This window comes from Solanum dulcamara, chromosome 9 (genome assembly GCF_947179165.1).
Source record: "Solanum dulcamara chromosome 9, daSolDulc1.2, whole genome shotgun sequence".
NCBI classification, from domain to species: Eukaryota; Viridiplantae; Streptophyta; class Magnoliopsida; order Solanales; family Solanaceae; genus Solanum; species Solanum dulcamara.
In genome coordinates, this window is record NC_077245.1 from 66,495,532 (window position 1) to 66,523,099 (window position 27,568).

Consider the following 27,568-nt stretch of genomic DNA (forward strand, 5'->3'; position numbering starts at 1 on the left):
ATGTGTATTATGTTACGTAGGACATGTGTATTTATTTAACTTTATATATATTTAAGTGTTTAGTTGTGTACACTCAAAATTAAAAAACACATATATTAACTGAGATTAAGCTAAAAAATATATTTATATATTATTCAAAATAAAAAACTTATTTATTTTGAAATAAAAGGAGTATGTTATTTCATTTTCTAGAAAATGTTGTGTTACTAAAATAGATGTGAAAAACAAGAGAATGAAAGCACATATGAAGGCATGCATGCAAAGGGGAAAGCAATAAAGAATTAAATGGTTGAGGCAAGATTGACAAGGAATGAGCCTTTTTTTGTGCTGTTTTCATGTACTTGCATTTCTTAACTAATACCCAATAAATGACAAAGTGACAAAAATAAATAGTACTCCTTCTCTTCATTTTTTTTACTTGTATTAAGAAAATAATTATTGATGTAGATACTTTATTACACTATTCATATTAATAAATATTTAGTATTAGATTTTGAAAAATAATTTGAAGAATACTTTCTCCGTTTATTTTTACGTATCTATTATACTATTTTGAAATGTCCAATAATGTTTGTTCAATTTATGAAATCAAGAGATAATTTTAATTTAGTTCCTAATTTATCCTTATAATTAATTAGTAGTTATTTTTCTATTACATTTTTTAAGACATTGTATTTATTATATTCAAATGATGATATGATAAAATTACCCTTCTATTTATAGTTTCTTAAGAATTGTACAAAGTCAATAGTGAACAAGTATGTTGAACAGAGGAAGTAATATTCAATGTTAAGGATAAAATATGAATTTTTTTTATCTTTTCTTCATATGTTAAAAGTGATAAATAAAAATAAAAATTTAGTTTAGGAATAAATGACAAATAAAAGTGACGGAGGGAGTATTTATATTTTGTTCAATCTCTTTTTATGTCAAACAACTAAACCTAATATTTTGATTAAGAAATTTTAATTCTTAATATCAGTTAACGCATATAATTTTTTATGGGAATTTTATTTTATAGGTGTAATAGTTCAAAAATTTATATTATTATGGACATATGAGTAATTTAAACAGTAAACGAACTACTTGTATTTGACACAAATTCTAACACTAATGGTTCACAGATTGTATAATTGTAAGTAATTTATATAATAAGAAGTAGAACTAAAAACATGAAAAATAAAAACGAAGTAACTATCTATAACATGTTATATTGGAATGCTAGTGCACAACTTTTTATTTATTTTTTGATAATTAAAAATATTATGTGGTCATATTTATACATTATTCTAATAATTATGAATTGTGCGGACATTATAAAGGTTTGAGAGGGAAAAAACGGAGACACAATAATCTAACGCATTTAATTTAACCCATTGACTTCCATAACATATATACACAACTTAAACGGCACGGACCAAACTAATTTATTTATTTTAAAATTTCTAAAATAGTGTAGTCATCTCATATATTGTATTATAATATAAAGCAAAATGAAATATCAACATAGATTATCGTGGGATGATCGATTCCCTCCCCCTTAATCAAATATTTTAGGTTTGAATTTTTAAGAATGAAAAATATTGCATGCTCCATTTATTTTTATTTGTTCATTATAATATTTTGGAATGCCTAACAATACTTATCAAATTTATAAAATCAATAAATAATTTATCATGATGTGTCATTTTATCCTTATTGTTAAATACTACTCCCTCCGTCCCATATTCGTTGTCATGTATACTAAAAATATTTGTTCCAAAATAGTTGTCAATTTAAACATCAAGAGAGAATTAATTATTTTTTCTAACTTTGCCCTTAGCATTAATTATTCTAGAATTAAGAGACACGTAAATAGATAAATATTAAAGAATTAATAAGGGGTATATTAGTCAAATAACACTTCTAATTAATATTTTTTTAAAGATTGTGCAAAATCTCATCATGACAACTAAAAAGGGGCTGAGGAAGCACTGATTTTTCAATGTTTAGATGACTAGTATTTAATAAGGGTGATTTGGTAAAATTAGTCTAATCATTTACGGCTTTTTAATTCATGTGTCAAATTAATACTGGATAATTATTGTTGGACAGAGAGTATGTTGAAAGTGCTCCTAGAAATAAATTCAATAATTCATAAATTCAAATGCAATCGAGCCTCAATACATGTATCAGACATCGTTCAAAAAACAAAAAATAAAAAACAAAGAAAAATGAAAGTATAGAGTAATAAAAAATTAAGTCACGCTGAGAAGGTGAGAAAGAGACTTGAGGGACACAACATCTTGAAACGTGTGATTTTGTTCTGCTTTTTCTTGGACTTTGGCTCCTTTTTTTAAAAGGAAATTAATTAATTAACTACTTGTATTTAATTTCCTTCGTGATGCATCAATGTCTTTTTATTTAATTAATTAACTACTTGTATTTATTTATTTATATATTATTACAAATTTTTATTGAAAAGGAAACTCTCTTTTGATATATCAACTGCGGTGAAGATCTGCCAATTGCAACTTCGCTTTGTTTTTTCACAAAAAAGAACCTTCGATAGTTAATAACACTAAATATATTGCCATTTCAAATACATCAACAATTTTCATTATCAGTGTGTGCTAGACAATATCCAGTGAACTAAGTATATTTTATCATTTTATGTATTTTAATTTGATTAGATTTAAAATTTTAGAAATTAAAGAAGATTTTTAAATTTTGTTATTTTAAATTAAAGATGTGTATAATGTTATTGGAATATTTGTTTTTTTCCATCAAAGTATACGAGTTATCATATTGAGTGATGTTGGAATTAAAGAATATTTTTCAACACAGGGTCAGTGATGTTCTATCGGTGAAGAAGAAGATGATTCTCCAACGCTTCTATTTTTCTTTCATATTGGTAGGAGTCGTGTCATTACTTTATTTATACATTGTATCTTTAGAAGCTTTTGTATTTGTTTAGACTAGTATCCTTGTGGGTGTTAAAGTGTCTCTTGTAATTAATCTTGGAGTTTTAATTTAATATATAGCGACTCCATATCTCTTTTAGCCTATTATTTGTATTTTGTTAAACTTCCGCATGATATTTCTATTTAGAGGATTGAGAGTTCTCCTATTAGGTGTTAAAGTAGGTGTCTGCACCTCCCGGGGGTTGGGTCGTAACAAGTTGATATCAGAGTCCAGATTACCGATCTCTCCGTACAAGAGCAAATGTGAAATAGACTCTTGTGGATTGGTGTGTTGACGTCCACATCTAATATTCGGGAAGCTATGAAACATTCTAGGAATTGCTTGTGGGTTGGGTTGAGTCTAATTGATAGATCTGGATTTCAATTGGTATCTCAACGAAATAAACTGGATGTCGTTGTTGCGGTTGAAGGGACACAAGCAAGAGAAATTGGAACAAAAAAAGTTCCAATTGGTATCTGGCCTTAGAGGCTGAGTAAATGCATGGATGATCAACTAATGATCATCCATGAAGCGAATTAAGTTAATAATTTTGACTTGTTTGTGTGAGGTAGCCTTGAATTGTGATTATGTGCAGAGTGTTGTCTAAATAACTGTTAATGTGTGAAGTGTACTTGCCTAAATGATATGATGTGATTATGTGCATAGTGTTGCCTGAAATACCTGCCAGTGTGTGAAGTGTACTTGTCTGAATGTTTGAAATTATGTGAGATATGATTGCTTAGGTTTCTGTGAACTTATTATTAGAAAAAGGGTCATAACTTGATTATGTACAATGATCCAGTGATAAACTACAACGTAAATAATGAACGAATCTCTGACGTGTTATATGACATACTTGTGTGAGAAAATACAACTCTTAATTGTGTATGAACTTACCGATTGTAAAAATGGTAAGAGAAATGAATGATTTGGGACTGTAGAGAAACTCTGATTTCGGTTCGATCGAAAATTAGTTGGAAACCATGTGAGAAAAGCGTTATTGTTACATAATAACGAAATTGTTGTTATGAAAGATTTCCTTAACATGTTTCATAACTGATTTTAAATAATGTGATGTTGAATTTTTATCTATGCATTGCTTGGTTGATCTTGGAATTATGTTAAAAGCCTTAATGCGATTTCATATGTTTATTAAGTCAAGACTTGAGAGTGGGAGTCCGGACTATGTTGTACTTGTGATTATAATTATTTTAACTATTGGATTGAATTTATGGGGACTCAATGCTTTAGTTATTTTTAAATCATGTTTTTATTTATCATGATGTTATTGATTTTGTGTGTGATGAAAAAATTCTTGTTGTGTGCATGTTTGTCTATGCTAAGATAGTGAAGAGAAATTCTTATGTGTATACTGCTGAGTTCGATCTTGGGGTGAACTCCATCGAGTCTAATTAAGAGAATTAATCTATGGATTAATTTTAACCCAAGGAGTCAATAAGTGATCTCAAAGAGCCGAGAAGAAAAACCTTCAGAATTTTTTTTCTAGAAGTTGATCTCGTCGGAGCTGCCATAACTGGTTGATTCCGCTAGGGCGGGATCGCCGTAACAGGAATTCTGCCGCCATGGAGGAATAGAGTGAGACAGAATCTCAGCCCTGCCTCCCCTATTTTTTTCGTGTTCAACCATTCGACTCCAAAATGCATAATGGTTAATTCTCGCTTTTAAATCAGTGCACAGTAATAGAGAAATGGTAATTGTTAAGTTAGACAGATGACCAGGGTCTGGTGTGTGGTTAAGTGTTGTAACTGATCCTGTTTGTCTAATATTTTTAAAACTTATTTGATAATGGGCATATATGGTATTGATTTGATATAGGTAATATTGCCTGATTGATGTAAACTTTATGTATATTCGAACATCAGACCTTATTCGATTCGGTGATTTTATCCTTGATTGAGTAAGAACTTACGTTGTAGTGATAGTGTGTTGTTAATGAGAAACCTGAGATGGTGTTGTGACCAAGTCTTCGGATATTGACAAAATTATGATTGTCGATTAATGAGAATAGTCACTCGCATAATATTTGACAAAATAACACATAATTGACTGAGTAATGTTGGACATTGCCCATAGGCTTATTTTATTGAACAATGATCATTAGTTGATGGTAGCTCTTGAAAAAAGGGTAAGGCGGAATGATGAGAATTTTGAACTAAGTTGAATTATTTTATGATTGATGATCCTTAGTAGTAGGGTCGGCTAAGGAAATGGGATTAGTAAATGATTCCTTGATTAGTCATATTCCTTTTATAGGGTCATGATAATACTTTGTGGTTAGTGCTCTTTGAGCAGGAGTTGATATGGTCATTATAGCATTGGTTAGGGTGTAAGTGTCGAGTAAAGTCCTCCATAGTATGAGAGTTGATCAGCATTCAAGCTAGGATAAATTCCAATGAAATTTATGTATTATGTAGTTTAGAGATTTTAGGTGTCTCAAGGTGTAGCGTTTGGAAAATATAAGATGGTATCATGTTATGTGAGGGACATAATATCCAATAGAAGCTTTTGAAATGGAATTCAAGTTAGTAGAAATCTGGATATAGCATTTGATGTAAAAGGGTTAGTCTAGAATGTCTAAATCTGAATTTTGTATTGTATATTTAGCCATAATTGGAAATACTGAGGTTACTGCCTCATTTATACCGCCCTAGTGGGGTCAGTCATGAGGTGAAGTATAAAAATTTTGTGGCCTCATTTCCTCTTCTTATCTTAGTCCATTCGCAAGGTATTTACGTGCTTAAGCATTGGGGTACGAGATCTTTTATAAGTCGATGATGTGTGGTTTTTCTAATTTTAAGGAACTCCAATCAATTCGTGCCTACTACTTCATTTTCATTTAGGGATAAAAGATGGATAAATTGATATCTATTGTAACGATCGGAATCGTCGTTATCTAGAAAGGAAAAAAAATTGAGAACTAAGTTGACTTGGCCTGTACCATCCTGCTATAGTGGAAATAACTCCACCATAGCGGCTCTATGATGGCGGGATGGGACCTGCCATAGTGGGATCGACAAGACGTAATTAAAAAGACACAAATTCTTATTTCCTCCTTCTTCCCTTTAATGTCAAAATAGGTGAGAGTCACTCTATAAACCCTCAAAAAGTTTTTCTTGGCTTGGGAAGAAGGGAGTAAGAGAATTTTAGCGCAAGAGAGGCTATAAACCACAAATTTTAGATCGGTCTCCATCGTTTCTCTTTCCTGAAGTTAAAAATCATGCAATAATCCTTTTGTAATTGCTTAGCACCCAGGTAGGCTAAGTTTTCTCTCAATTGAGTATTTATAAATTTGTTCTCAAGCATACTGTATAGTAGATCGATGGGAGATTCCATTCTTAGGCATTCGAGCACAAAGTTTGGATGGCTAAATAATTATTATTGTTGTTTAGGGCAGGAAGGTATGATGTGGGTCATGGTTTCTGTAACTAGTGGTAGTGGTCCAGTCTTGAAAGTTAATCTTGATAATTCATGTTGAAAGGCATGTTGACTCTTGTGAGATTTATGATAGAAAAATGGCTGGATCATAATGAGATTATGAGATTTTTGGGTTATGACTAGTGGTGTACATAGAGGGATAGGTTTATGCAAATAATTATTTGTGTTCATGTTGTCTATTTTTTGTGAATACTTGGGTAATGCGTATAATAAAATAAAGGGCGAATGTGAATGACTTACTATTGATAAATCTTATGTCATGAACCTATTTGATTATCTAAGGCTGTAGGTTATGGTTTATTCTATAACATAGTGAAACTCTTAATAGTAATTGATAGTCATTGAGTAATGTTGTGAAGTTTTTTATGCATTTAATTGTGGTGGTTTGGGTGATTGATATTTTGTTGTGATTGGTCGACAATCTCAATACCGTAAAATCCCTAAACTTGAAATTGCTATACCAAAAGTGATGCCTTGAATAAAGAAGACTTGATGAAATATTGTTAATAAAGGAAAAGATGGAATGGAACTAATGAAATAACTATTGTGAGCAACTGCATGCAATGAACTAATTACTAGATTGTGTAGGTGTGTGAACTATTCATTATTGATTGTGATTGTCATTGTGATTATTGGATTGGATACAATGGCGGTACATATTAGATTGGGTGTTACACCGACATATATTGAATCGTACACCAAGCTGATATATATTAGATCGGGTGTCACGCCGACACATATTGGATCGGGTACCATGCCAGTGAGTATTGGATCGAATGTCATGATGACACATACTAACTATTGGATGGGGTGTCACGCTGACACACTAACAATTTGGGTATGGGTCTCATGTTTTTAAACCAGACGATCATTTAAATTATTAGGCATCTTTGATTAAATTTCTAAAATCTACTTGTATTTGACTAAATTATTTATGTAATCTTTAATAATAAATATTAAGGAAACTTATGAGTTTCTCTTTAATAGAAGCGAATCTGCAATAATTACGATATGTGTTATCGATTGCTGTAAATTTCCACAAAGCAAATGTATTTCTGTTCATAGCCTAGATAATCTCTAGAAGGACAAGTGTGTGTTATTGTTCCTTGAGAGAACCAATTGATTATTATAACTGTAATTAATCATGCCTGTTATGTAAACTGATTCAAGTTAAGGGCTGAAAGTTCGAGTGATGCTATAAAGTAATGTGATTGTGTATCCTAATATTGATGGTGTCTTATTGGTGCATGTGATAATGGGGGATGTGTAAAGGATTAGGAGATTCTATCTCCGAGCAGGCTGTCCTAGCGGGAGGAGTCCTGCTATGGTGAGGCCGCCGTAGCGAGTTAGATCCCGCCATGGCGGGACAGTGCGGATAGGATAGAGAGGAGCCTTAGACCACCTAAATGTTGCCCTCTTGCAAGTGAGATGTCAAATATTCTAAGGCGTGGTGCCGATGTAAAAGCTTGAGTAAAGGCAGTAGCCTGGTTAGACAGAGTTAATGATGGCCGTATTTCAAAAACTCCTCTATGTAATATAATGACTAGGCCTTGATCTGTATTAGAGTTGGCAACGGACCAACTAAAAGGGATAAGTGTTAGGCCTGATGAACAATGAGAGGTTAATGAGAATGGTGAGAGTTTGTGCATAAAAGTTTGGCGGGTGTATTCCTTAGGTGCATGTTTTCTTCTAGTTGATTTCTTTATATTATGCGATGGATCGGGTTGACTGGTGATGCCTACCAGTACATGTTGTTTGTGCTTATACTACTCTTTTTATGCCACTTGGCATAGTCTGGTTGCATGGTCAGTAATCTTCTATAGGTGAAGACGAAGATAATTCTCCAACAACTTCTACTTTTTCTTTTTATTGGTGGGAGTTGTATCATTACTTTATTTATACATTGTATCTTTTGAAGCTCTTGTACCTGTTTAGACTAATATCTTTGGGGGGGGGGGGGTGTTAGAGTGTTTCTTATAATTAATCTTAGAGTTTTAATTTAATATATAACGACCCCATAACTCTTTTGGCCTATTAATTGTATTTTGTTAAACTTTCGCATGATATTTCTGTTTAGGGTATTGCGGGTTCTCCTACTTAGGTGTTAGAGTAGTTTTCCGCACAGTCTAGGAGTTGGGTCGTGACAGTTGGAACTAAGGAATATTTTCCACTTAGTAATTGTTATATATATCTGCTTTTGGAGCATCACTGATTTAAATTCACGTCGCAAAAAAGGAAGTTCTCCCTACCAATTTTTTTTTCATTCTCAAAATTTGAAATCGAGACTTTGGTGAAATAATTTTATTCATTCCACTACATTTATTGTTGAATTTGTTTTTACTAAATGTAAAAAAAGACATATCTTTTAAAATAAACTTAAAATAATACAAGATACATACTCCCTCCGTTTTATTTTACTTGACCCCTATATCAAAAATAAATGTTTTATTTTACGTTTCCATTTTAACAAATCAAAAGATTCTTGTTACTTTTTTTCCTCATATATACTACTCATAGTATTTGATAACTCCATAAAATACTAATAGTCAAATTTAAATTTAAAGTATGACTAATAAAATTAGTTTAATAAAATATGTCACTAATTAAAATTATCTTACGAAATGTGTCAAGTCAATGAAAGAGGAGAGTAAATACGAGGCATAATACATATATATGCTCTTTAACTTGGCTTCAACTGATATTTATGCCCTCCAATTTTGAGTGTGTACAAGTAGACACTTAAACTTGTATAAAATTGAATAAATAGACTCACGTGTCCTACATGACATAATACATATAGGGTGCCACCTAAGACACAAAATTTTCGTGTTTGATGCCACATAAAATAAATATGTCTATTTGCTCAATTTTATACAAATTTAAGTGCATAGTTATGTACACCTAAAATTACAGAAAATAAATATCAGTTAAAATCAAATTAAAATGCATGTTTATGTATTATGCCTAAATTGGAAGAGGTGGAGTATATATGGTATGTTGGCAACTTCACATTTGTTTGTCCTTTATTATTAATCATTAGATTTAAGTTAACATTAATCCAAATTGTTCATTATAAGTGATTCATAACCTCATAGGTTGGTTGAGGGGACCAATGGAGACACAAGTTCAGTGGCATGCCAGGTTTGATCATATAACAAAAGAACAGTCTGTGGAGGGTAACTAAAAGTAAAAGTACATTAACTCACTAAATTTCAAGATTCTTGATTTTCCCAAAAGACACGTAGGTACCAATTGGAATTTAAACAAATCTTCACTTCCATTTCAGAAAATACTTCTTCTTATATTTCTTTTTTCTCACCTTCTCGAGGTTGCACACCTTTGATAAATTTGAAGGTAAAAAATAGAAATGTGTTAAATTCTTTCAAAATCACTATGTAAAATGATTGTATGTAGTTATATCAACTAAAATAAAATTACATATAAATCCTTCATAATAAATAAAATTAGTAACTTAAAAGTATTCATCATATTTATACATTGTTAATGACAACTACTTCTGTACTTCCATATCATCTACCCATTCTATCCCAATTTATGTGAAAAAAATTGAAGTATAAAAATCAAAACACTTAATTTTAACTATAAATTCAGATATAGATTCTTTCTCAAATTTAAATTAAAAATTACATATTTAAATAGTATACAAAAATACTACAAGGCAACATAATTAATAATTTAAAATATTTAAATAATATTTTTAAAAATTATAATTAAACAAAAATTTGTTCATTTTCAAATAAAATAGAATAAAAAAAAGTAAACGATAACAACAAAAATTGCACATAAGTTAGGCTACCTACAATAACGAATAAGGTTACACTGATAATATAAAAGCAATCTATTAATCCTAGTATGAATATAAATTACTACATCTATTTCTTTTTACTTGTCTATAATACTAATATTAACAATTTTTTCTTTTTTACTTATTTATTTTAACAAATTAAGAGAAATTTATTATTTTCTTTCAATATTATTCCTATTATTAATAACTGCATAAAAGATAGACAAATTTAGACTTTCAAAGCATAATTTATAATAATTTACTTAGGGGTCATTTGGTACAAATATTAATAACGCAAGAAATAGTAACTAATGGATTATCTTTTATCAAGTGTTTGGTTCATTACTTCTGTAACATTTCTCAAAATGCTCATAAGTGCCTTAAGAATGCCTTGGGAATAGACCACTCGTGTAACGCATTATCCTTATTCTTTTTGGAAAATCTGAGTTCGAAATGTCGATCAGGGGTCAAAATCTATGGAAAAATGGACTCGATGGATTTTTAGAACTCGTGTATCGGAAAGTGAATTTATCAAAAATTACACAAAACAGTGAGGTGCGTGGCAGCTCCGCGTCGCCCACTTGATCCCGTTCAGTGTAATTTTTCCTCGAGTCAAAATCTAGCCAAAATCTCATTCGCCAAAAAATATCCTATCTGGGAACAGCTCCGCGTCGTGGACCTAGGAGAAGTTTTTCGTCCGAATTCAGTTTTTAAGTAAGGGCACTTTAGACTTTTTTCTAGTTGTTAGTTAACGAACCTGGACATTTTTAGGGCCTAATTCTACTCTATAAACTACCATAAACCTTCAATTTCATTCATTCTTCTACAATTCACCTACTCAAATATTTCTCTCTCTACAAGAAGCTCTCAAGGACTCCATTGAAGGTTTTCAAGAAATTCACTGAAACTCTCCATCAAAACTCTCAAATTCTTTTTCCTTCTCACTCAAGGTATGCGGGGATTGATTCATAGGTTCTTTTAACCCATGAAGTCCCAAAGATTTCTCAAGTTTTCATTCAACTTACAATTGATTATGAACCCTAGTTTTGATGAATTACATTGGGCTAATTTGATTTCGTTTTTAAATGTTATCAATGATCTTTATATGCATGTTATCATATGAATTGCATGATTTCAAGTTGATTTATAGATGCCCATGCATAAAGCTATATTTTCAAGCTATGATTATGAATTTAAAATGAGTTTATAGTTGATTATGAGTTAAAATAATTTTCAATGAAAGCTTTATATGAGTAAAAGTTGAGATTTATGATTCTAAGTTAAAGTTATGATGATGATCAGAGTTAAGATCAAAAGATGTTTAAAGATGGTGATAAGGACAATTCTCATCGAAGTTATGGATTCTTATAAATCATTAATAGAGGAGTTATTCCTAATATGTTTTAAAGATGGATTGATAGGCAGTTACTATTTTTCCCTACTATGTTATGATCATGTTTAAGAGTTTCTGTTGGGATATTGACTGAGCACCAAGAGGACTTCTAGGTAGGCTTCGGTCCGGTAACGCAGTTAGTTATCCAAGGGAATCCTAGTAGTAACCTAAATTCCCAAACTACGTTGCCCACATAGATTGCCTTCATGGCCTAGCTAGTGGATTCACATATAGCACAATTGAGTTGAGTTGAGTTACTTTTGGAGTGTGCCCTGGCAAGGTAGTTTCCCTTATTTCGATGCAGGAGTCATCGAATTCCATGTAATAGCTCGCATGGTCTTAGTTGTCGGTTAAAGGTCCTATCACACACAAGTTCAAGCTAAAGCTATGAGATGTCAAGTTATGAGTTAAAAGTTGAAGTTCTTATGATATGCATTGACCAAGAGTTTCTTATGATTTAAAATACTTTTAAACTATACTCATGTTCATTATGATTGGTCATGCATCCTATGACATATTGATTACGTTCTTTACTTGTTCATGCACACCTTACATACTGAGTACATTCAAACGTATTAACACATATTTTGCCTACATTGTGTCATAATGTGGGGACAGACGACATTCATGATCACCCCACTCGTGGCTAGAGATTTGCTTTAGATTTCAAAGAAGTTGGTGAGTCCTCGTTCTACCGAGGACAAGACTTTTATTCATGTTACTATTGTTTACACTTTCTTTTATTTTTAGGGTGAGCTAGGAACTTGTCCTAAGCCCCCATCAAAGATTAGACTAGATGCATGCTTACACGATATTATGGTGTAGTCCGGCTGGACGTTTATAGAGTTGATCTCCCTTAGTCCTATTTCCCACTTAATAATTACTTTCGCTCATATTTATGTTGTTCTTTACCTTATGTATGTGATGTATGCTAAGATGACTTATGGTTGGGGTCCCTCACATCCCGATCGTCATGTTATGACTAGGCCTTAGGTCGGGTCGTGACAGCTTCCTACCTAATCTTGTGTTTGGTTTAAAACTCTATAAAAAACTTCTTTCCCACTATACTCTTTAATTTTTATAAAAATGTTTTTCATGTAATTGGTCAAGATAGATAACTGTGGGACAATATTATTTTTTCATGTCCTTCTAACTAGCTAGGAGAAGAACAATTTTTTTGTCATATTTGCTATTTTCTCACTTGACTTATTTGAGGGTAAATAATTATTAGTAAATTGATCACACACAAAACGTCAATTTTTAATTTTAAAAAGATAGACCATCTATTTTTAAAATCGAAAAGAAGGTAAACAATAGTAAAATCGAATAAAACCACCTACATTTACACATAAAAATTGCAAATTGTAGTTTTAATATGTGTGCAATTTTATAAAATGTTCAAAATACAAATAATCAGAAAACATCTATCAAAAAATAATTCATTCAATTGAGATCACCAACGTCATGTAATCATATATTTGCCTTTTCAATTAGTAAATGTTAAACAACTTATATTTCAAATATTGTATTAATTTGTGTTTAATTTATTTAGCAACAAACAACTCTCTCTAAATAAGAAAATTTGTAACCTAATTTATTTAAATAAATGTACTAGTAGAAATATAAAACATAAACCAAGAAAATAAGCATAATGTTTAAAAGGATTTGAGGGGTATTTTGATCTTTACATATATTAATCCCATGATATTAAATCCTATGTAGTACTAATACCATCAAATGGAAGGTATTAGTTATACACCCTATAATATAACTAATACATGTATTAGTTATAGATAAGCCCCAAAATTCTATCAAACATAGTACAAAATAATACCATACTCCCTCCATTTCAAAATAATTGAATTGTCGAGACATTTTTTATATTTCAAATTAACTTAATTGTTCAATCTGTAAAAATAATTTTGAAATATTCTTCCATTTTTACCCTTCATTTGGATTTCCTATGTGATGAGTTCAAGAAACTTTAATTAATGTATATTCATTCTAAAGAGTAATTTGACAATACTCCCTCTGTCCCATTTTAGTTGTAAAGATAAGGTCTTGCACAATCCTTAAGAAAAATAAATAAGAGCTGCAATTTGACTAATATAACCCTATTATAAATATTTTTCAATCATTAGGAGAATTAGTCTCTATTAGTGAATTATTAAATTTATATATTTAATATCATAGATTGATGTGTTCTGTATTGAATGACAGACAACAAATACCAAAAATTTAACAAGAAGTAATCTTATAACTTTAAAATGACCTTTTTGAAAATTGCATTAATATAGAGTAGAGTTGCAATAATAACTTTTTTCATATTTCAAAATGACTTAATTTATTAAGGGTAGAGTTGAAAAAAAGTAACTAATTATTTTTTGATTGTTTAAATTGACAACTAATTTGGGATAACTATTTTTATTATACCTGACAACTAAAATTGAATGAAGGGAGTAATTAATAAGAGTAAAAATGGAAACCAAAGTCTTAATATTCTTTTCTTAAACTCGGACAGTCAAGAAATCTGTTGGACAAGCGAATTCACAAAGAATGTGAAACAACCCTAATAATTTAATTATTCTGAAATTGAAAGAGTATATAATACATGAACTATTTTACCTAATACACTCTACAAACGACCCCATAGTACCATGAAGAGTGTCAAGTCAACAAAGATCAAAATGGACAAGTATGAGGGCCTAAAACATAAGGGCAATAGTGTCATTTCTCAGCACCATTTACTCTCTCTATATAAATATAAAAAGGTTAAATATATTCACTTACTCTAGGCTCTCAAGCCGTTAAATTCAAATTTGTTGCACCAAACAAATACTGCAAAAAAGAAAGGCTTAAACGACAAAACACAACACTGAGATCAACATTGACTAGACATAGAGAAAACCAGCGACACAAATACAAGAAAATGTCATCAACAAGAGTACCCAAATGGCACCCAACACCACCACCACCACCAAGCCCAAAAATCCTCCATTTCCACCGTAGAAACCGCCGCAAAAATCCAAGAAATGCGAAAAAGAAGCAGCTTTATCCATTGGAGATGCACGAAAAGAAATACGACTATTACAAAGGGAAGCTAGAAAGTCTATTTGATCAAGAAAGACACTTTCATGGAAGTTCTTCCTCTGTCAATCCCATTGTTCTTCTCAACTCTTCAGCTTCTTCGTCTCCTTCTTCGGCTCAGAGGAGAGAAAGAGTTGAAGAACAAGAGCAAGAAGGTGCTGCCAATGGCGGAGAGAGGTTTGTTAAATCAATATTTTTTTTAAATGTACTAAGTTTGATAGTGTAGCTTAAAGTTACAAGGAATCTTAGTAACTGAGTTGATTGACTATTTGACTATTTGTAAATTAAAGATACGATTTTTACAGTTTCCTAAAAAGTGGGACTGAAATTTTTTGCTTGAATTAATGTTAAATTTGTTTTTCAAGAAAACCCTTTATCCTCCTGGAAATATAATTTTATGAACCAAGATTGATTTTTCACATAAAGTTAAGATTTTTACAGTTTCCTAAAAAGTGGGGCTGAGAAATCTTTCTTGAATTAATGCAAATTTGTTTTTTTAATTAAGAAAAGTACATTCTAAATGTGAAAAATTGATTCTTGATATAAACATATTGTTTTGTTTATATTTTGTGGTGGCAGGGTTGAGGAGAAGTGGAGGTTTCAGGCAGAGATGTTAAGGGCGGAGTGTAATTTCTTAAGGATGGAAAGACAATTTGCTTTGAAGAAATTGGAAAGGAATAGACTTCAGATGGAGAAGACTCTTAGATCAGCTGTTCACACTCTCATTTCTGTGAGTATCAACACTGTGTTTCCGTAGTTTCTTGTGTGATTATATTCATGCTATTAAAAATACCAAATAGAGTAACTATTTACCTTATATATGCTAATAGTATAATACAAATATATTTTTTAGGAAACTGAACTCACTTATTATGTATATTTATGTATAATTATTAATTGTCAAATGCATGTTCAAATGTAGAAAGAAAAAAAAAACAGGTTTTCAGATTTTTCATGCAAGCCCACTGTCCAACAAATGCTCCACTGTTCAATTTTTCTCTTTATACATTTGAAATAATTTTCTTAATGTTCTTTGCTTTTATTTTTTAACTTGAAATATAGTAGAATTATTAAATGGTAATGGGGTTATGGTTTCCAGAAATGTTCTATTTCATTGAACAAAGTAGAATATTAAAAGTGAAATTTAGAAGTTCTTGATTTTTTTGTAATTTTTTCTTACTTTTGAGGAAGTTCAATGTCAATTAAGTTCAGAACCTGACTTTCTTTTACTTTGTTTATATTATTTTATTAGATAAAGGCAAAGTTAAAATTTTTGTTACTTGATTTACAGGGGAAAAAGAAGATTTTTGAAGGGAAGAATGTGAATGCAGTATTGGAAGAAGAGATTGAAGATTTGGCAGAGAAACTTGAGGAGTTAAAAAAAAGTTGTAAACATAAAGATGTTGAAGTGAGACATTGTAGTAATTTTGATAAAAAAGCATGTCATTTACAGAAAAGGCTAGAGAAGCTTGGAGGTTTAACAGATGAAAAAGCTCTCAAGGAATTACAACAATTGTCTCAATCAACCAATGAAATTGACAAAGAAAGCAAGAATACTTCTACTGATGTAAGTTTTCCCTTTTTCATTTTTCATATTGATTGTTGTTGCTATTGGTATTCTTTTTGTGTATTTTCTTTTCTTAATTGTTTTGATATACTTTACTTGAGCTGAAGATTTATTGGAAACAGTCTCTAGTTTCTGTATGATAAGGTATAAGAAAAAGGCTGTGTACACTCTACCTTCCCCATACTCCACTTATGTAATTTCACTAGGTATGTTATTGTATATAGTTGCTAAGAAAAAAAATGGCAACCTGATGCATAAAACATCCTGTGTTAACAAGATCCAAAGAAGGACTGCATAAGGGTGTGATGTAAATAATATATCTTAATAGAAGCACTAGTGACTGCTTCCACGACTCGAAAAAGTTGTAATCTTGATTATGTATTTAGCTTAATATATAGATGCTATAAAGAAAGCCATTTATGCATGTTTATCAACTAAGTAATTATTATAGGATTATTTAATATATAGACTTTTTGTTGAGAAAAGAACAAGATAATTGGTTTTACTTTTGAAATGTTGTGTGCATTAGTTAATTATGATTGAGAATGAACTATTTGAGAACCTGCTATCATTTGAAAATTTCACCTTGGAATAAGGGTAACTGGTAACTCCACGTGGACCATTTAAAAAAAGATATTGTAATAAAAAAATTGAAAGAAAACAACAGGGGTGGTGGTGTTTATTTTTTAAATAAGTCAACTTTAGTACATTATTGATTTTGGAAAAATGACAAAAAAAACAAACAGTCCCGTGAATTAAGCTTTTGCTATATATAAGGTCTGAAAAAAGTATCGGACCACAAGGTTGTATTGTATGTAACTTTATCCTACATTTCTTCAATAACATGTTTCTACAGCTTAAATTCATGACTTCTTGATCACATAACGATGACTTTACTAGTTACGTGAAAGTTTCCCTCAAATATTTTGAAAAAATGTTTTGCAGGTGGAGTTGTTGAGGGAAAAAATGGAAGGACTGTCAAAGGGTATGTTAGATAGAATGGAGGAAGAATATGGGGCAATACTTTCAAGCACAGCTAACAGTTCAGTTGCCAGTTCAGCTTCAACTTCCAAGAGAATTGACTCTTTTACAGACCCTACATCAACTTTCTCTACAAGACAACAACCATCTCAGGTACAGTCAGAACAGATAAAATGTTTTTATGCATATAATAATTGTACTTCTCTGTCTGTACCTCAATATTAATTTAAACATGATGTATAACACTTACAATAGTGAACTTATTGTATTACTATTTCCGTTTCAATTCCTTTGTGGTGTATTAACTTGATACAGATTATAAAAAAGTAAAAAATACTTTTGAATCTTATACTCTTAAATTAAAGATATGTCAAATGTATCAAAATGTCTTTTAATCATTTGATCTTAAAGATGTTATGTGAAAAATTATAATGAAAGAGTTACCTAAAAAGGAAAAAAAATATTCTTTTTAAAATGAACTAAAAGAAAAGTAGAACGAGTGAGTATTTCTTGTGGTGTCTTGTAGTAAGATTTTGATACTACTAAGACCCTAGAGTTATTTTAAAATATGTTTAAAGTAAATGGTGGACAAGTAGCTATATCAACATAAGATAAAATTACCAAACAAACAAATCATCAAAATACTAGTAATCACTCAACTGCAAATAATTATTATCTCAGAAAGTCATTTTCTTTATTGAAGAAAATTGGAATCAAGAAGAGGGGGGACTTTTCTTAGATGATAACTATTCGTTGAGTGATTAACTGAGAAATCAATCCTATATTTACCTGAAAATTTTATTTTGCTAATTGTAGTTGTTTAGATGCTGGATAGGACCTTGTAGTTGTTTGGCAATTTTATCTTACGCGGAAACTTGCTTGTAATGTCAGGGTCGGGTTAATATTTCTAGTGATTTTCATTTTATGCTGAATATATTGATAGTTGATGTGTTCTATCGTAGTTATTAAACTTAGTTTTATGGCTTTGTTGTAATAGACCTTTAGTTGGATGATCATTGTGAAATCAATCCTAAAGAGAGTATTTTGCATAACATCTCAAGAATCATGCATTTGCGATATGGCGTACTTGTCTTTATCATATTTTAGAGTTTTATCGCTAGTTTTGAACTGAAGAAACAGTTTTTGTACCCTTGTTCATATAAACAGGACATGACACCACTTGAGGAGCACAAATGCTCAGGGCGTTGCAAGACTATAGTGCGAAGGATCGTAGAACAAGTGAGAGCTGAAACTGAGCAATGGTCACAAATGCAGGAAATGCTGCAGCAAGTCAGAGGAGAGATGGAAGAACTTCAGGCTTCTCGCGATTTCTGGGAAAACCGAGCCCTAGACTTTGCTCATGAAATCCAATCTTTACAGTCCTCAGTAAGAATCTGGTTCTTTGTTTCCAATGACATGTTGTAGAAAGAAGTTTGGATTTGAAACAGGTCACTATATTATTTCTTGAAAAGTATCTCATTTACTTGGCTTTTGTAGGTGGAAGAATGGAAAGACAAAGCACAAACATTTGAAACCAAGGCAAAGGATATGCAGTGTGAATTAACTGCAGCGAAAGACGAGCTAGAAAAATCAAGGACAAAGAAAGCTATGGCATATGATCAGAGGGAGGTAACATCTACTCCGAATTCACCTTTGTTGTCACTAGCCAAGCAAATTGAGAAGGAAAAACGCGTGTTGGTTTGTCGGTTGAAAGAAGAAAATGTCAATCAGAAGTTGCAAAAACAAAGAGGTGTTGAAGTGTTTTCAATGAAAGATTTGCCACCTGTTTCATTAGGGAAACAACTAGAGAAGGAAAAGCGCATGTTTAAGCATCGTCTGAAGGAAAATCGCGGAGCCAATGACAGGAGTTGTAAACAAGAAGTTTCTTCTGTTGGGAGAAGAAAAGAACATTCTTTCAGCAAAGAATCAGGAGTACTAAAAAGGCCACCATTTAGAGATGTTGGGAATTCATCACCATTATTGGTAAGGCAAAATAGTAAAGCAGTTTACCCTTTGCACAGCCCTTAAAGCTAAGTAAGCCAAATGTCTCTTTGTCTTAGCAGTTTTGTCATGTTATTTGTCTGCTTCTTGCTTAGTATTGACTGGTGCAAGCCTTTTGTAGAGCAAACAGTTTTGGTAGTAATAAGAGTATTTGCATTGCTAATTTTGCTGCACAAATCGAAACTCGGTGAACAATGGCTGTGCCCCCTTTATCTTTCTCCAATTAAAGTTTAGGCTCTTGTTTGTGGTTGGATTTGACTCATCACGTGTGTCTACCACACACATCTCGTGTTGCGCTCTTACAATTAAGCCAAAGTGCATTAAGGGAATCCTTCCTTCAAGATCTCTAATGCAAGATTAGTACAGAGAAATCATAAGAAGCATTTTGGTTTAACCACACCTATGGTATTCATCTGCCTTGGCATAGTTGCATCATCTAAGGAAGAACAAAAGAACATATTTATTTGTTGAAGTACAAAGATTGAGCTCTCTTTTGTAACAAAAGGTGTGAAAAATGTCTGAAATTTTATCAAATAAAAGAAATCAATGAAGGAATGTGTAGATTTTTTTATTTTTATTTTTATTTTGGAATATCCAAAGAAAAAACAAAATAAAGGTGAAAAAGGAACTATAATTAATTGAACAGATAGATGAAGTTACGGGAACAAACTGTCTATTGCTTTTTTTTTTTTTAATGTATATATATATATATATATAACTATATATAACTATATATATATATATATATATAGTTATACATAAAACCAACACTATTAGGTGTAATTTCTCACAAGGAGAACACATATTACATTCAGAAGATAAACACCACAATACCTTAATCGACCTAATTATAAACCTTAGTGATAATACCCAGTTAAAAGACAAAGTAGTAATACGCGTCATAGAAACCATAGAGTCTAACATAAATAAACAAACAAAGATTTTAAATAAGTTAGAACAAAACTTCGACTTTCTTAAAACACAACAACTAGAAGTAGATAGGAAAATACATTTCTTGAATACTAAGTTTAATCTTGAAAAAATACCTACTAAAACAGAAATAGAAAGATTAGTAAAGACAATTTTGGAAAAGCCTAAAGAACTAGAGGTACAAAATAACCAAGTAATAACGAAAATCACGTAGCAAATAGAGTATATCATTTCAGAAGTTAATAACTTAAAAGAAATAATAAGAAGACGAGAACAGATTTCTCTTTCATGAATGAAGAAGACATAAACTACAAAAGGCGTTAGAAATCTCAAACAAATACCATGATGACCCAATAGGTCTTACAAAACACGTTCCGGCTAGTGTATCAGATAAAAAGGAAACTTACCAGTTACCAATATGTACCGTTTAACTAAACTTATTTATCAGTACGATTGAAATAATAGTAAAATCTAAAAACTGATTATGTATGTTATTATTATATTAATAGATATGTATATTTTATGTACATTATATGTATATTACTTAAATATACAATGTATATATGTTGTGGATACGGGGAAGTCAAATTAATTAAGTACTTAATTATAATTAGTTAATTATATTTTAATAGCTTTCTTTATTATGCTAGAATAAGGTTTAGTTTCATAGCTTCATAAGGATTAGGTTAAGCTATAGTTATTAGTTTGGAATATGATTTAGGTTTCCTACTTTCATAAGAATTAGACTTCCTATTGATGTAATAAGACTACTATTTAAAGGAGTTTTTGATGAATAAATCAGGAAGTGATATTTCAACAAAAAGCAAGAGATTAGAGTTCTCTGTTCCATTGAACTCTAAGGTTTCCGTCTCCCTTTAATGAGCTGAAGAGATCAAAGTTCTCTCTTTCATTGAACTCTAAGGTGTCAGTCTCCCTTTTATGAGCTGAACTTATCTATCGCCATGTGAATCGATCCTCCCCTAAAGATTCATAAAAATTTGGTATCAGAGCCTAACACAATGGGCGATGAGATGAGTTCCAGATATAAAAAAAACATACCATTACATAAATCCTAATGGACTCTAAAATTGCAGCAATGGAACAATGCCTCAGCGAAAAAATTGTCCAAGTCATCCAAAAAAAAAATTCTAGCTTGGGAATTGGCTCTACAAAACCAACAGTCCACAGGTTAGAGTATAGTAGTGCACTAACAACAGGTAGATCAACAAATCCGACTACTAGAGGCAATAGACTGCCTATTCAACTAGTTGATCAAAATCATCAAACTAGTGGTAATTTCAATTCGACAATACCAAAGTATGAAATACTGAATTTTCCTACTTATGATGACACCAACAACCCATTAATTTGGGCGCATCAAAGTGAGCAATTTTTTAAAACTCGACATACATCAGATGAGGAAAAGATTAGAGTGGCTAGATTTCACATGCTTGGAGAAGCACCATTATGATATTATCAACTTAAACGAGTAAAGGGGTTAATGAGTTGGGAAGAATTTCATCGATTTGGACCTCATGAAAGTAGCAGCCCAATGGGCGAATTAGTCATGCTTCAGCAAACTGATAGAGTTCAAATTTATCAATGTCAACTTCAAGATAAATTGGCTAGGGATGAAATTGAATAATTAAGTTGATACTATTCCAGATTCTTTGGATGATTGCCCTGAAATTTGAGCTTGAGGACAATCTCTCTCAACACGAGGGAAGTAATGTTGTGGATACGGGGAAGTCAAATTAATTAAGTACTTAATGATAACTAGTTAATTATATTTTAATAGTTTTCTTTATTATTCTAGAATAGGATTTACGTTTCGTAGCTTCATAAGGATTAGGTTAAGCTATAGTTATCAGTTTGGAATAGGATTTAAGTTTTCTTCCATAAGAATTAGACTTCTTATTGATGTAATAAGACTCCTATTTAAAGGAATTTTTGATGAATAAATTAGGAAGTGATATTTCAACAAAAAACAAGAGATTATAGTTCTCTCTTCCATTGAACTCTAAGGTTTCAGAATCCCTTTAACGAGCTGAAGAGATTGGAGTTTTCTCTTCCATTGAACTCTAAGGTTTTAACCTCCCTTTCATGAGCTGAACTTATCTATCGCCTTATGAATCGATCCTCCCCTAAAGATTCATAAAAGTAAGTATATATATATATTGACTATTATGTAAACTAGATCATCCAAATTCATTAGACAGTAATTATTTTAAATGAGAGAAAGTATTGAAAAAAGTGGCATTTAAAGGGTGTTTGGTAGGGGCGAAAAATATTTTTAAATTTTTTCATGTTTGTATGTCCAAATAGCCTTTAACAACATCCTCATAATATTTCACCTAAGACTAAAAATATTTTTAGGGTGTATTTGGAAAACTACGTCATTAGATTTGGTGTAATTATTAGGATAGTGTCTTGTAATTACACAATATAAAGATATATTTATTGGCGTAACATAATTATAAACATATTGGTTGATTGCACAAGTGTAATTACACCATTAGATTTTTTAAAATTTAAAAATAAAAGTTAATTAAAAAAATGATTCGACAAATGTATGTTTATATGAGAAATATTATTAAATTTTATCCATCACTGGATATTCAACAACATACACAGTAAAATCTCACAAGTGGAATTTATGAAAGGTAGATCGTACACACTAGGATAGACAAAATCAAATCGAAAACCTCACCAAATCGCAAATCAAGAAAACAATTCCACTAACAATTTGGTTTGACTTGATTTGTTATTGGAAAGAATGTCACGACCCTGATCCGCCATGACTGGCACCCACAGTAACCCTCCAATGAGAAAATTATTTTCAACAGCCCAACAATTAGCAAATGCAGTATATAAACGAGATAAGGATGCAAAAGCAATCTTAATTAAAGATATAAGCCTGAGTCCCCATAAACTCAGGAAAATATAGTCAACAACTTAAACATACGAAAAATATCCTCGCAACTGATAGTCATTCGTACCAAAATTCTAAAGAACTAACAAGTCTAGAAAGGGAGTAAGATTCCCATAAGAAAGTCATGAAGGAATTCACCAATGTCTGAACATCTAAGTCTCGGAAGAAGGACTAGAAATAGTAGAGAGTCCACGACAACCTAAAAGAATTAACTCACCCTTGAAATTGAACAACTTCTCACTCTTCTAATCGATGTCTCTCCACAGCCGTCTGAATATGCCCTGTACTCAACAAAGACAGAACAAGTATAGTATCAGTATACAAATCGATAGTGTACTGGTAGAATCACGCGATTAGCTAGTAAGCGAGTCATGGACAAGTAAACCCAACATAATAAGCACATATATACAGAATAACTTAACCATTTGTATCTCAAACAATACTCAGCAAGATGACTATTCAACAACCTCAATATCATGAAACTTCATATAAAGGTCCTCTCATGGGACCTGCATACAATTAATTTGTGTCGGAATGTGACACTCGATCCAATATTTATGTCAGAATGTGACACCCGATCCAAATGTGTATCGAAACATGACACCCAATCCAATTATGTTTCGGAGCGTGACACCCGATCCAAACATACAAAGCATCCATAATTACATTCAATAGTCAACATTATGCCATCAAGAACAGATTCATCATAAATCAGGCCAGTTAGTGATCATTTCACATAATTTCTAGCATGCTTCCCTATTCATATACACATATGCATACCATGAAGTAATTTAGAAAGTACATGAAACCCATACAGGAAACAAAACTATTATCTACCTAGAATTCGAGCTTCAACCACTCTAAGATGCAAGAGCTTTCCCTTTTCAGGTTCGTTCTGCTTGTTCTTGATCTAAAATGAGTCACATATACACAAATAATCAATACAATGGCCTAATTCATATGAATTATAACATAATTTTCCTCATAGGCCAAAACCCATGATTCTAACCCCACCTTAGGGCTATTTTCCACCATTAATTTCAATCCAAAACCCTCTCCCAATGATTACCAATCGTAGTTTCTAGGTTCTATGAATTAAATTATGAAGGGAGTGATTTACTTACCTTATACACAAAATAAAGTGGAAATTAGCAAGAATTCACCCTAGGTTACTTCTGGTCTCTTAAGAATGAAGTGGGAGTCAAAATAACCTTTCTGTTTTTTTTTACGTGTTTAAGTTGCGACTGCCCTGCTTTGATAAGACCATCCTGCTCTGGCAGGTTACACATAAATAGAGAGTTTGGAACTTGAGCTCCAAACTTCCATTTCACAACATACCCCTCCTCACGATATCTTGAATTATACCTTTCACGACAAGTCCGATTCAGGGAGTTTTACTTGCCCGAATGCGATTTTGCGAAATCATAAATACGTTGTTACATCTTGACTATCAGTTAACTAAATCAGATTACCGATTCGATCCCCCACCTATCACAGGGTTATCCTAGAACTCACCTGACTCAAAATTTATCCAAATTTGGCCTAGGCCAAATTTTTACAAAGTTACTACCCAAAATTTTCTTGCCAAATTCCTTCCCCATTGGCCTATTCCTAATGACGGGAACAGACCATTACAATAGATACTAATTTACCCATCACTCGTCTCCAAATAACCAATTAGACAAAACAAGTCTAGAACAACGATAGAGTAGTAACTGTTTCGATGAACATCTGAGGATATTTGTCCCATATGTCTTTCTCGGTCTCCCAAGTAGCTTTCTCTACCGAACAATGCTTCCATTGTACCTTTACCATGTTTATCTCCTTAGTCCTCAACTTTTGGACATCGCGATCAAGAATTTCAACTGGCTCTTCCTCATATGAAGATCCATGTTTAAAAATTCTGAGTCCCATTTAATAATGTAATCCTATCTCCATGGTACTTTTTCAGCACTGACATATGGAACACCGGGTATATCCAAGACAAGCTAGGTGGTAAGGCCAATCTGTACGCCACTAGCCCTACACAGTCAAAAATTTCAAAAAGGCCAATATAGCGAGGACTGAGTTTTCCCTTTTTACCAAACCTCATTACCCCTTTAATGGGTGACACTCTTAGAAGCACTTTCTCACTAGCCTCGAATGTCATATCCCTCACCTTACGGTCAGCATGCTCTTTTTTGACAACTTTGAGATGCTAGAAGCTTAGCTTGGATGTTCCTTATCTTATCCTGAGCATCCCTCACTAAGTATACCCCCAATGGCTCCACTTCTTTACCTTCAAACCACACTATAGGAGACCTGCATCCCCTCCCATAAAGAGCTTCGAATGATACCATCTCAATGCTGGAGTGGTAACTATTATTGTAGGAAAACTCTCACAAGGGAAAGAACTTGTCCCAATGTCCTCCAAAGTTGATCATACATGCCCTCAATATATCTTTCAGCACTTGGATAGTCCTCTCTGACTATCCATCCTTCTGTGCATGGAATGCCATGCTGAAAGTGAGTTGAGTGCCCTAATCTTCATATAACTTTCCCCAAAATTTAGAGGTTAATTGCGTACCGCAGTCTGAAATAATGGAAAGGGGCACCCCATGCAGCCTTACTATCTCCTTAACATAAATCTTTGCCAACTATTGTGCATTATAGTCCATTCTAACCGGAATGAAGTGTGCTGACTTTGTCAACCTGTCAACCATCACCCAAATGGAGTCATATTTCCCATAGTCTTGGGAAGTCCCACCACGAAGTCCATGGCTATTCTCTCCCACTTCCATTTTAGAATGGACATTCTTTGAACTAAACCTGCAGGTCTTTGGTGCTCATATTTCACCTGTTGGTAGTTTTGGCATTTGTCTACATATTCAACTATGTCTTTCTTCATACCCGACCACCAATATAGACGTTTCAAGTTTTGATACAACTTAGTTACTCTAGGGTGAATAGAGTATCGTGAACCATGAGATTTAGATAGGATTTTCTCAATTAAGCCATCTACCCGGGGAAAACAAATCCTTCCCCTAAATTGGAGCACTCCACTTGCATCAAGTGATGAATCTTGGACCTTGTCCATCAACACTTTTTCTCTAATTTCATTCAAAGTTACATCTTCAAACTGCTTGGTCTTAATCTCCTCTATAAAGTGCTCCTTTAATCAACATTGGCCATCACCCCACCCTTCTCTGAGATGCCTAGCCTTATGAACCTGGCTTCTAAGGCTTGAATTTCTCTAGCCAGGGGCTGTTTGTAGGCTCCCAAATAGGCTAGACTGCCCATGCTAACCGGTTTCCAACTTAACGCGTCTGTTACCACATTAGCCTCAATATTAGATAGTGACATCATAGTCTTTGAGCAATTTCATCCACTTTCGCTGTTCAAATTCAAGTCTTTTTGGGTGAACATATGCTGCAAGTTGCAATGATCAGTAAACACCTCATACTTGATGCCATATAGATAATGTCTTCAGATTTTTAGTGCAAACACAACCGCTGCCAACTCAAAGTCATTAGTCGGGTAGTTTCTCTCATGTATTATCTCATAATGTAGGAGTTGAGGTTGAAGATCCTTATCGTCCACGTAACTAGTAGGCGTTCCTATCTCAAGGTGTTATGGTGAGTCCTCATTGACCGGGGACTATTTTCAAGTTGATTACTGTATTTTTTAAAAGACTTTTGTTTACGTCGTAAATTTGAGGGTGAGATAGAAAGATGTCTTAGCCCTCACCCATACTCATGTTTAGAGGCATCTAGTTGGACATATGTTTGATTCTAAGTTGTCATAAAACATTTTCATATTTCTATTCATGGTTTAGACTCTCTTGTGATGTTTCTGTTTTTATATTTTTACCTTATGTATGCTTATGATATGTACAAGAAGCTTGGTTGGAGCCCTTCGGGGTTTGGATCGCCGTGTTACGACTAGACCTTAGGTCGAGTCATGACAGAACCTGAATCAAATAAAATAGTTGTCATCCGATCACAAATAAGAATAGTACCTGTGATCACTGCGTCAGACGTCTCTGCCTCAATCTTGTCTGGAAATGCATAGATTTGAGCCCGGTCATCCTGACGGGCAATCTCCTTGCCTGGTTGTTCTTCTCCTCAACCTGCACCATCGTTACCTCATCCCTCATGGTCTCTCTGGTTTCCGCCATGCCCATCTTGTGGACGTCCTCTATCATTGCCTCTCCTCGGCCGTGGATACTACTGTTTTGAACTGCTGAGGTGCTGAAACTGTTTCGCAGGAATGAGGACATTCTCTCCTTATATGCCCTGGTTTTCCACAATTGAAACAACCATGATCAAAAGGTAGCCTGCTACCTGGGAATAATGCTCCTTAACCCTCATGGGTTGGATGCTACTGGGGAGTACTTGAAAAACTACCAATAGAAGTGGGCAGAGCTGACTGAATTAGCCAGGCTGCAATTACCGGTTGCCTTACCCTCTAGAATAGGATACCTAGAAATTACCT

The 27,568-nt window shown here is 32.6% G+C and overlaps 1 protein-coding gene across 2 annotated transcripts; it reads left to right on the plus strand.

Moving 5' to 3' along the window:
* The first annotated feature begins 14,380 nt into the window (after nucleotides 1–14,380).
* On the plus strand, nucleotides 14,381–26,691 carry LOC129903141 (uncharacterized). 2 transcript variants are annotated; one of them, XM_055978645.1, is made up of 7 exons: nucleotides 14,381–14,861; nucleotides 15,264–15,414; nucleotides 15,976–16,251; nucleotides 17,197–17,385; nucleotides 18,400–18,618; nucleotides 18,730–19,266; nucleotides 26,645–26,691. In XM_055978645.1, exons 1-6 carry the CDS (start codon nucleotides 14,527–14,529, stop codon nucleotides 19,258–19,260), a joined length of 1,701 nt encoding a protein of 566 aa, XP_055834620.1. In that variant the 5' UTR covers nucleotides 14,381–14,526; the 3' UTR covers nucleotides 19,261–19,266; nucleotides 26,645–26,691. The 2 variants fall into 2 exon arrangements, with proteins under 2 accessions (XP_055834620.1, XP_055834618.1); XM_055978643.1 differs by lacking the exon at nucleotides 26,645–26,691 and having other exon boundaries at nucleotides 18,730–19,437.
* The last annotated feature ends 877 nt before the right edge of the window (nucleotides 26,692–27,568 follow it).